General features: G+C 33.6%; 1 protein-coding gene across 1 annotated transcript in view; it reads left to right on the forward strand.

The window, feature by feature from the left end:
- SLIT3 (slit guidance ligand 3) overlaps window positions 1-12,356 on the forward strand; it is a 567,201-nt gene that overhangs the window by 374,588 nt on the left and 180,257 nt on the right. The window contains exons 10-11 of the mRNA XM_039353305.1: window positions 2,476-2,547; window positions 5,744-5,815. Of these exons, the coding sequence (XP_039209239.1) occupies window positions 2,476-2,547; window positions 5,744-5,815 (144 nt within the window). The remainder of the gene's footprint in view (window positions 1-2,475; window positions 2,548-5,743; window positions 5,816-12,356) is intronic.

The following is a 12,356-nucleotide window of genomic DNA, read 5'->3' on the forward strand; positions in this document are numbered from 1 at the left end:
TTAACAAAATGTTAAATTTATTCTTTTGGGAAACCTACAGTGAAATATGTATTTTGTGGGTCACAAACCATATCAAGCTATAGAGTGTAATTATGAAGCATAACAGTTCAATTTAGACAGTGTAGCATGATAAAGTATGAACTTATCCAATGCTTATTTTCAATTCTAAGCAAAACCTTAAACAAAATGCTGCTGAAAGTTCTAGTCAGGGAGGCATGTCATCCTCCAAGCAGTAGAAACTAAAAGATGCTCAAAAAATCATTTTCTATACCTCAGTTCAGATATTTTCTTTTCTATCAAAATCAACATTCATGGATATTCAAGCACATTCAGTTGTTCAGGGAAAGGATTTACTGTTCCTCTACATCATCAACCTACCAATAGATTGATTTTGTTTTACAGCTTAGTAAGCATTGATCAACCATCTTCTATTAATCAATTAACATATGTTTACAGTTGACAACAGGAAGCCAAGTTATTTCTTATTTGATGAATATATAAATATTGAGCTAGAAGAAAAGGCTTAACTGGCTTGATTCTAGCATTATGTAAATTATTTGTTGTAAATCAACTAGTATGTCTATAAAGCAATGATATTCTATACAAATACAAACATTAAAATATGAAAAAGTTATTGACGGAGATTGGTGATTTATCTATATCTTGAATATCATACATGATTTCAATCATTTTTAAAACTATACTTCATATTTCTGGTAAACAAACTCATATATCAGAGAGAGATTGTTCCAGAAGTAAATTTTTATTCTTTATATTCACTCAGTTTTGTATTCACTCATGCATCACATCCATTGATGTAGCAGTTATCAGTTCATGTGGCTTTATGATTGGTGGCTCTGTGAAATTAAATAAGGTACCGTAAATGCCGGCGTACAAGGCGATCCAGCGTATAAGACGACCCCCGTCTTTATAGCCGGGCCGCATTCCTAGAACGTCGTCTTATACGCCGGAAACTACCAGTATTTCTGGCATATAAGACGACTCGGCGTATAAGACGACCCCTGTCTTTGGCGCCGATTTCAGCGCTCGCAGAAGTCGTCTTATACGCCGGCATTTACGGTATTTAAAATCTGAAACCACCAGATCTTTGCTGGGAAACAGGTCACCAAAGGGAATATAATTTCATATTTAAATATCATTATAACAGGCACTATCAAGAATGTATTTATTTATATATCCATAGTATTGTTTTACTTCTGTATGAAATAATGTGTCTTTCTGTGTCAATTATCTATATTATTTTTTCTATATAACTGACATGCATATATTAATAACAAATATTTATCAATACAGTACATGGCATGCAGTTAATGACCCAGCTTTAAGGCAGAATCCGTTTCTGTGTCTCTACACATATACACACATAAACACACACACAATGATGTCTTATTATTTTGATGTAGTGTTCTAATACTCATAGAGTGATAACAAAAAAATGGTGAACCTTGAAATAGATTTGTACAGGATATATTGTGATTTTTATTGCTAGAATATCATTTATTAGCTTTTAGTACATCTTTTTTTTTCTTGCTGGCTATTTTTATTGCTTTGTTGAAAGTCTAGTCCAGATAGCAAAAGTTATATAAAAGACAATAATAAAGCCAGAATATAAAAGGACTTGCTCTTATAGCATGTTCAGAATATCTCTGAATCTATCAAGCTTCTCTGTGTTCTCTGCAGTGTTTTCAATTTTATTAGAGCAAGTGAAGGAAATTGTTCTTGTCACTTGATCTGAACAGTTGTTGAAGTCTTAAAAATAAACTCCCAAAGGTTAAAAAAAAAAAGCTGATTTTAGTATATCAAAACAGATCACAGAACTGTAGGCCTGTGAGATATTTTCAAGGATATCTTTCAGAATTCTATTGTACAGTTCTAAAAAACTATTTAAAGTTGTTTACAAAGTATTATGGAATATATTAAAGGTTATCCTTTTCAGTTTTATAATGATCTCAGAATCATAGAATGTACAGCCTGAGAGGACCTTGAGATCGTATACTCCAATAAGCTAAATATCTAATATTCTATTTAACCTTCTATCTTAACTGTAATGCTAAACAAGTAGAAATATCTTTGTGTAACAGGACCTTTGTTTCCTGTGTTCCTCTGATATACTCATTGTTCACCCTAGATCTGCTCTAGAAAGACACAACATTTTCTTGGATTTTGTTGAGAAAATCTATTATGCCTCTATTACCATTTATAGAAAGCACATGGTATAATTTACCACACATGCTACTCCTGCTTCTTATTATAATGTTTCTCATTCTGCTATTAATAATATTAAATCCATATTTTGTGATTCTTTACTTTTACATCAGATTTGTGTTTTGCTTAAATATCATTTTCAAAAGAAGTTTTATCTTGGCAAAATTTATATAAATAATAAAAATTAAATGCCAAGGATTTTTCGTGTATCTTTGTAAGTTTGGCAATAATACTTCTTCTTTTTTTCAGCCGTTTAGAGCAGAATTCCATAAAAGCCATTCCTCCTGGAGCCTTCTCTCAATACAAGAAACTTAAAAGAATGTAAGTTAAATGTCCTGGTATGCTTACTATTTTCAGTATATTTTGCCATTCCTTGAGACAGCCATGTAGACAAAGTTCTAATTTTTCCACAAGTTTTCCAGACTTCCATATTTATACAAAATTATGTGTGGAATTCTTGAATTTGACACCAATTCTTGTACATATTCTTCTAGCTTTTACTTTCTCAAGGTAAGCTGATTTCCTAGGTAATTAAAAATGGACTGATTGCCCTTTCTGTTTTCCCCTTAATGCCCATTTTTACTCAAATTTTCCCCATGTTTTTTCCATCTCATGAAGCAAGCTTGAAGATGTAAGCAGTGATACTTGTATTTCTAGAAGTTCACTCTTTGAGACAAACTAGTATGAAACAGTAGAATAGAAGTATATAGAAGTAAATAGAAACTGCTCATGTAAAAATTAAATCCACTTAATGTATTTATATTTAACCTCATAAATTTAGGCAAGCAGGAATTAAGACGGGGGTGTCTTCTTAATGCAATGGAGGCAGTGTATCTAATACTACATGTCAATTAAACCAATACAATCAGCTATTCTATTCTTTCTGTACTATCCACAAATTATTTTAAGTATTATTTCATTAATAAATGGACTTAAGTAAGTTCTTTATACTTGTAAAGAAAAATCATCTAAGTACAGTTTGCTTGCAGTAATAGTATTTTTATTTAATTTGATAGGAAATAAGTTCAATTTTCAAAAACAGCATGGTTTTTTTTAATATTGATGCTAATGTGGGTGTTGAAAACACTTGATAATTTCAGTATAATTACTCTAAATTTACATTTGTAGTAAAAAGGGAGTTTAGTAAAAAGAGCAAAGCATAAAAGTGTTATTACAGATCTGCTGAAATTTTATTTGGAAACTAAAATATATAGCTGAGGGTCATGAAAAATATTCAAGAAATTACAGAGGTACCCTTTATTTTTTAAGTGAAGAAAATATAGTCAGTACTAAAGTCACTTTTTTGAAAATGAGCATCAATGAATGTGGTGGCAGAATGCATAGGACTACATGTTAATTCATATATTTTATAGTGGACATCCAGGATGAAGCAAAATATCTTCAGTGGGTACCACATGGATATTAGAGTGAAGAGCACTCAATAGGGCAAAAAAAGGGGCCATGTGTGTTATGCATCAAAACTGATGTAATGTGGATACATTTAGATGTTTCACTCAGTTATCTGGCTGCTGCATTCTACATCAGTTGGTTTTCAAACCAAACACAATGGTAGCCCAAGTAGACTGCACTTGAATACATGAACAACAGTGAAAAACTATCTCATGAAAGAGTACAATTGTCATTATATATGAAGCTGGTAATAGGCATTCCTTCCTATCACTGTTTTTCCTGAGGAAATGCAGTGCAACTGAGAACAAACTCAATTCTTATTCCCTGAACTCCCAAACTCTCCATCTTGTTTAGCTTTATTTGCTTCCATGTACACCATTACTGTATCTAGACACTGGTTCAGAACATGCATATTATTTCGAGCTGAGTGTCATCAGCTGCCAAACCCCTTATACCCTTCCCAGTAGCTTCATATGAACAGTACTAGGGATAAAACAGTAGTTATCAAAAAAAAAAAAAATAGGAAAGAACTGCTATATCAGAATTCCCTAATTCTCAGGTCATTGGAACACTCAAAGAGAATATGTGGGTGAAGATAGCTAAAGTTGCTCAGAATTTGAGCAGAATATTGATTCAAGGGCCTCTGCCTATCTGCTGCAGGTCACCTATTATGAAAGCTGATTTTGTTGCAAATCCATAGCTGAAGCCAGATTGAAAAAAGTAAAAATAATTAGTGTGTTCCAATAATAGGTATAGCTGTGTAGATCTATTGTATTATGCATCTTGTTTCAAAAAGGGACATTTAAAGCTGAGCAGTAATTGACATAATCTTCTGGATCCAGTGAGAGATTGTCCAAGAATGAACATACACTGCCTCCATTTCATTGTGCAAAAATTTATTCATCATTTCCACAGCTATGTGTCTCAAAAGATCCAAGATTTCAAGAAAGAATGTGGTAGGCTAGATAGACTCAAGAATCTTCTCATACTCAGCCCTCAGGAATGGAAGATACTCCCCCCCCCCAAAAAAATCTGGACCAGTCTGTGCATTGGACATCTCATTTAATGTTCTGTTGTTATATGTAAGCAAATTAAAATATCTTGCAACTCTGTTACCATAGATTTGCTAGGACTGTGAATGAAAGCAAAATTGAGTTTGTTCTGTCCTTTTCCCCAAACTTCCAAAATTTCAGTGTGTTTCAGTGTATTTTAACTTGGAGAATCCCAACTGTTTACAGATGAGTTTGTTTGTGATAATTTCAATACATATTATTGTGCACATCCAGCATCAAAGAATTTTTGCTATGCCTGAGAATCAGTTTGAAATATTCAGGGTTCTTATTAAGTTCACATTGAGTAATTAAATGTGTGAGGCAGCTAGTGCTGTTTCTTTTCTTTTCTTTTCTTTTTCTTTTTTTGCCTTCAATAAAGTAACACTTTCTTGTAAGACTTTTCCATATAAAGCAGAAGGAAAGTTCAATAATTTAAATCCCAAGGGAGAAGCTCAGACTGATCAGAGATGCTGGAGCTTCTGTCAACAGTATAATACAAGTGAAGACCACAACAATAATATTAGGCTAGAAAGGGAGGAAAAATGTGAGAGTGAAATTCAGATTGGAATAGCCATAGGTATTTTAAGTGATAATAAATAGCTATACAGCTTGACTTCAAATGCTTTGATATGGTAAAATATATTGCTTATGCATAAAATGACAGTACAGAACCACACAAAAAAGCTAGCTGAATAGTATGGCCTTTTTGGAAGGTGGTGCTATCTTCAAAAAGTGACTATATTACTTCTATTCACTAGGACTGTGCCAGGTTTCAAAGAATTCTTTGCTTCACCAAAAGTTTAAGCAAAAAAGCATTTTTGAGGGAAATGTATTTCACTTCAGTGAGAATTGTTGCCTCATTGGAGTGAACCCAGATTACCTTCTACAATTCATGATCTTTTCAGTGAACAACATAATCAACAATAACATACAACAATTTAAATGGAGCTAAAGTGGGTACCAGAGCTATTTAAGCATAAATAGTTTTCAGAAGTGTAGGAGGTTTTTTTTATAAAAAATATGTGTGTCTTGTCTTCTCTTATATCTTTTTGCAGTGATATCAGCAAGAATCAGATTTCAGATATTGCATCAGATGCTTTTCATGGACTGAAATTACTCACCTCTCTGTAAGTACAGAATAACCTTGAGGGGGGGGGTTAAAGACTGGATTAAATGGATTAAATATTGGTCTGTTATGCTTTCATTTTCCTTGTGTAATGTTCTCCTTGTAGGAAGGTCTAACCTTTGTTTAATTGAAATTGATCTGAGTTGAAGGTGCCATTGTTTGTGCAAATCTAGATTCCTTTTATAGATGAACACAGTATGAAGGTTAATTATTAGGCTACTGTAACATCAGATCACACTCTGTATTTTTATTTCCCTGGATATTAAAGATCATATTAACATACAGCAGTTTACTGCATGTTACTAAATGGAACCTAAATCTGAATTTGTTTTGGGGAAAATAAACTGAGATTTAATTTGATAATGATATGCCTAGTTCATTGAAACTACTCTATGTATTATTGCTTTCTCAAAAAGATGGTTGGGCTGCAGTATGCCCTAATAACAAATAATTAGTGATGCAAGCACAATCAGATATTAGATCTTAAAGCAGTATTTTAGCTCATCTACACATAATAAATAGCATTATAATTAAGATGGCTTTAAAAGGTCATAAGCTAATATCAGAGAAGATTCAAGTAATTTATTTGTTTGTTTGTTATGTTTAATGCACTTTTCAGTTTTAAAAAATAAAGCAAAAGCAGAGAAAACATTAAACAGTTAAGGAGCTAGACAACCCTCACCCCTTGGTCATCCCTTCAGATATTTCCTTACCAAATTCCTCAATGCTTTCAACCATAAGAGAACTTCTAATGTACTGCCTTCATTGGCAAGGTTTGGGTGTATTCAGATAGATATCTGTCTTGAAAATAGCCATGTTGAATAGTCAAAAATCAGCACACAAATGTTTTATGGCAATTTTATGACAGAAAATGTTTTATAAAATTTTCCCAATTTCAATTCCATGAGAGTCATGAGTTCCATATTTTGGCCACATTTTTAAATGTTAGCCTATTTGAGTTAGCTTGGTTTAGAAAATTCTTTGCCTATGATGCAGTTAAAGATTACAAAAATGAGAGCTTTAGTATATTGATTAAAAATAAATAATTCAAGTTAAAACAATCTTAAAATAATAAATCATAAGAAGTTTAAAAACCAAAATGTGATTGATTTGATACTATCAAATTAATTAAGAGTTAACAGTAGAGCCAGTTTAAATAAATGAATAGGTAAACAGGAAATTCTTAAGCTGGTGCCAGTATTATTTAACAGGAATATTCATAAGAAGGAAAACACTCCTTTAGATGTTGAGGTTTAAACGTTATACACTGAAGCTGATATATTGTAAGTTGTTTGCAAAAGGTTACCTGCTTCAGAAAATGCTCCAGCATTTTCCACTAGCCACAATTCCTAGATCTATTGCATGGAAAAACCCACATGCAATGCATTACAGGAATCCAAACTCGATGTTTACAATGCATGAATTACTATAACCAAGTTATCCTTTCCAGAATGGCCAAAGATCAAGAACAAACTGAACCTAGAAAATATATTTATTGAGTGTGAATTAGTACTAAATATATTTTCAAAATCAGTTTTGCATTAATTTATTTAAGAAGCTTTAAGGCCATCATTACATTCAGACTATCCAATAAGATCTTATTCAATTTCTATCTTTTATGGAACTCTATTCTTTGCAAGAAGTAAATAACAGGTGTCAAAAAGTTTTCTTCCTTGTTTTTTAGTTTATTCATATCATTTTCATATCCTCTCTACCATGGAATCTTTACTGTTTTGCTCAGTTTTTAAAGATTTCTTTAAAATTATTGTTTTATTGTTTCATGTTATGAATCCTTATGTTTTATGTTATATTATTACACACTATTGAAATATAGTGTGTAATATGCTGATATAAGTAATACAATTTTCTTTTTACAACACAGTGTAATTGTCCTATTATCAGTAGTTGGCCAAATAACAATAGGAAGTTTATATAAGATAGCTTCTAAACTATTGCTATATTTTCCAGTGAAAGCAAAAAGTAGATTATATGTTTAAGTCTATGGTTATTTGGGGAAAATGTTTAATTTAAATGCCACAAAAAATTTGTAAATAAACACAATATTATAATATGGCAAAAATCCTAGAGCTCAGTACGTTGGCACTCCAATCCTAAATATTTATGCCAATGCATCTGTTTATGAAAAGCCAACATAAGGACCTTGATGTTGTAAAATCCTATTATGTATGCTAGAGATTGCCACATTTGCATCTGAATGTTTTCCCTTTCGTTTGCATTTTCATAGTTCCTCTCTAATGAATAGAGCATTTTCATTTTTACATTTTGAATGTTTAAGGCACAATTTTACAATTTAGCAGTGAGGCTTGCTTGCATACTGAAGTAAATAAAAGCACCTGGTAGCACATCTGAATTACATCCAATAAGTCCTGTTATGTTGCTTTGGCTCCATATTAAGCTCTTCTGGAGCAGTGTAATCGTTTTTAGTTAATGTGTCAAAAAATAAATTATATGATAAAAATTATTCCTAAACTCAGCCCTCAGATTGTATTTGCATATCTGAATTAATATTGGGCTGGGGTCTATTGTTAACTTTTAAAAAATCTTTCCTCTGGAAAGTGGGAGTGGGGAATAAATTTCTGTTTAAATATTTTTAATAATGTTTAATGAGCTTCCTGTATTATTGCAGAATAGTGACGGGTGCTGGATTTCTTTTTTCTTTACACATGGCAGCCCACAGTTTCTAATATGAAAAGGTGCTATGAGAGAGTTGTCTAATGATATTATATTCTGAGATTTCATTTGGAATTGAAAGCTAGAGACACTGCAGATTAAGTAAGAAAGCTATCTTTTAAATTATGTTTTAGTTGTGATAAAACCCAAAGTTTTTTTGTTAAACTTCTCAGGAATAATAATAACAACAACAACAACAACAACAGAGTTGGAAGGAATCTTCTAGTCCAACCCCCTGCTTAGGCAGGAAACCCTACACCATTTCAGACAAATGGTTGTCCAGTCTCTTCTTTAAAACTTCCAGTATTGGAGCATTCACAACTTCTGGAGGCAGGTTGTTCCACTGATTAATTGTTCTAACTGTCAGGAAATTTCTCCTTAGTTCTAGGTTGTTTTTCTCCTTGATTAGTTTCCATTCATTGCTTCTTGTCCTGCCTTCAGGTGCTTTGGAGAATAGCTTGAGTCCCGCTTCTTTGTGGCAACCCCTGAGATATTGGAACACTGCTATCATGTCATCCCTAGTCCTTCTCTTCATTAAACTAGACATACCCAATTCCAGCAACCATTCTTTATATGTTCTAACTTCCAGTCCCCTAATCATCTTTGTTGCTCTTCTCTGTACTTTCTAGTCTCAACATCTTTTTACATCGTAGTGACCAAAACTGGATGCGGTATTCCAAGTGTGGCCTTACCACGGCATTATAAAGTGATATTAACATTTCACATGATCTTGATTCTATCCTCTGTTAATTCAGCCTAGCACTGGGCTGGCTTTTTTGGCAGCTGTACCCTATTGCTGGCTCATATTTAAGTGATTGTCCACTAGGACTCTGAGATCCCTCTCACAGTTACTACTATTGAGCAAGATACCACCTATACTATATCTGTGCATTTGGTTTTTCTTGCCTAAATGTAGAATCTTACTTTGTTCTCATTGAATTTCATTTTATTAGATAGTGCAGAATGTTCAAGTTTGTCCAGATCTTTCTGTAACTTAAGCCTATCTTCTGGAATGTTGGCTAATTCTTCCAGCTTGGTGTTGTCTGCAAATTTGATGATTTCCTCATCTATCTCCTTATCCAAATCATTGATAAAGAGGTTGAAGAGCACTGGACCCAGAACAGAGCACTGGGGCACTGGGGCACCCCACTTCCCTCCATGTAGATGCAGTTCCATTGAGGACCACATGCTGAGTATGGCCGGTCAGCCTGCTATGAATCCATCTGGTGGTGATGCTGTCTAACCCACATTTTTCTATCTTATCAAGTAGTAGATTGTGGTCTGCTTTATCAAATGCCTTACTGAAGTCCAAGTAAATTATATCCACAACATTCCTCTGGTCCACTAATTTTGTCACCTGATCAAAGAATGCAATAAGACTTGTCTGGCATGATCTGTTTTTGACAAACACATGTTGGCTTTTGGTTATGAGTTTGTTTGCCTCTAGGCATTCTCTGATTCATTGCTTATCTTTTCCAGAATCTTCCCAGGTATTGAGGTTAGGCTGATAGATCTGTAGTTTCCTGGATCCATTTTTTTCCCTTTTTTGAAGATGGAAACTACATCAGCTCTTTTCCAGTCCTCTGGTAGTTCCCCAGTGCTCCAGGATCTTTGAAAAATATAGTTCAGTGGTTCTGAGATCATCTGCCAGTTCCTTCAGAATCTTGGGATGTAATCCATCTGGTCTTAGTGATTTGAACTCGTCACTTACCATTTTCTTGCCTATTTTAACTTGTGTTTCTAATCTGTTTTTTACAGCAGAGGTCCCCAACCTTTTTGGGCACCAGGAACCAGCTCCGTGGAGAGAGGTTTTTCCACAGACCAGAGGGTGTGTGGTTTTATGTGCTGCCTGCATCCCTTGGATGAGGCTTTGCTTGTTTGTGCGAACCAATTGCTGGCCTGCCGCAGCCCGGTACTGGTCCACAGACTGGTTTTGGGGGACCCCTATTTTACAGTACTGTTTTTGATAAGTTGGCCTGTTTATTTCCCTTTGTGTAAAGATGGATGCAAAACAATTGAAAGAATAAAATAAAATATTAGTGAGCTCAGCTTTCAAAATTAAATGTGTGTTTTCATTCAATATTTTTTTTCTTTACGTGTGCTTGTGTGTGCATGTCTTATTAAAATCTTTGGGATTTTTTTTCTGCAAAGTGTAGTTTTACTGGTCAGCTATTTAAAAAAATATTCTATCTCCAACATATTTGATATTTAAAACAGTATCTTGAATTGCAACAGTAAAATTGAATCACAATTACTGAACCAAATTTATGAAGAACACAACACATATTTGCTTTTCAGCTCTCAGTCAATTTTACTGTAATAGTTTATAACAAAAATGCTTATTGATAGCGCTGCCCTTTGGAACAGAATAGAACAGACTGGAAGATAGTTACCTTCACATGGCGGATTGCTAGTTTCCAGACCATTTTTCTAATTATCTGTATGCTTTAACCAGCCAAGAAAATTGGTACTTTCTATAGTCTGTTATAGGAAGGGACAGATAGATGCAGCTAGGGCATTATGTCCCAAGAGATTTATATTGAAATAAAAATATCTAACTCTGTATTTCTTTGTGCTTTTATGATTAAATTTGTTTTGGATAATCCTGTGACCGCTGAAGACAGAACTAGAAGCCTACCAACTTCAGTGATATGTAATACTGTTCCTGAAGATTGTAAATGGTCAAAGTAGTGAATATTTGTGGGAATTTCACTCAGCAAACTCGTTATCTCAGCCTCTTAGCTCAAGTTTCCACTCTGCCTTACTTCAGCCTGTTCATGTAATGGTAAAATGCAGGTTCATTCTATAGAACAGGTCTATCTATTGGCCAATTTTTAAAACTTAGATTAGGTTGGCTTCAAATGCTTAGTATTTGGTGTGTCTTTCCCATTTACATTATCACTGAATGAATGAGGAATATTAGATGCTGTTGAATGAATGTAATGTATCCTATTGTGGTAATCTTTTTTACCTTGAATGACTGGGCTGAATTTTGTTTCATTTATTCTATTCCAAAAATATAACTTTTATTCTTGGATTTTACAAATATCCAACATTCCCCAACAGGCTTTTGCTTAGCTTCAGAATATACAGGCCTGACAAGCTTTTACTATGGTCGTCTGTATTTAAAAGCCTGAATAAATGGTTTGAGGATATGCTAATCTAACTTTTAAATAAGGTATTTGTAAATGCCTCCAAATAATAAAATAAAGTTAGCTGGAAAAACTGATGAATTTTAGGTTATATTAACTGGTATGATGCACAAATATATTAATATATAAGGAGCAGCAGGCAAATACTAATAATTGTTCTCTGATTCTGATGCATTCAAATGTTCTGGGGAGTACATAGAGAGTACATAGCTTTGCCAGCCAATTAGTTGTGCACTGGTAAATATGTGCAATGCAAAAGAAGACAAGCAATCCTTTCTTGGCTAGGAAATGTTACTTCAACAAGACACATCCTAGGATCTTAATGTCAAAAGAAAACCTCTCAAAGGTGTTCATGCTTTACTTGAATTTTTAATCCTAATATTTGTTTTGGCAAAAGTGGAAGTACTCTAAAATAGTGCAATTTTAAACCCAGCTGAAGCTATTGGGATTATGTCTGAATAAACAGAGCTAGGACTGGCACTTCATGAAACGGAAACATAATGCTGCTGCTTGTTTTGAAATGGTACAATTATGAAAAGATGTTCCTTCCAATGTTGATTCAAACTAAAGAAGGTGGTATGTGTGCATTCCTTTGGGTTTAAGATTTTAAGGGTGTGCCTTTTTGATTAACCCCAAACAGTAAGTGATACTCCAGCTTTGCAAACATTTCTTCAGTTTTATAATATATTATGAACTGAC

The sequence above is a fragment of the Crotalus tigris genome, unplaced genomic scaffold (assembly GCF_016545835.1).
Source record: "Crotalus tigris isolate CLP2741 ecotype Arizona unplaced genomic scaffold, ASM1654583v1 scf7180000017568.12009008, whole genome shotgun sequence".
Classification (NCBI taxonomy): domain Eukaryota; kingdom Metazoa; phylum Chordata; class Lepidosauria; order Squamata; family Viperidae; genus Crotalus; species Crotalus tigris.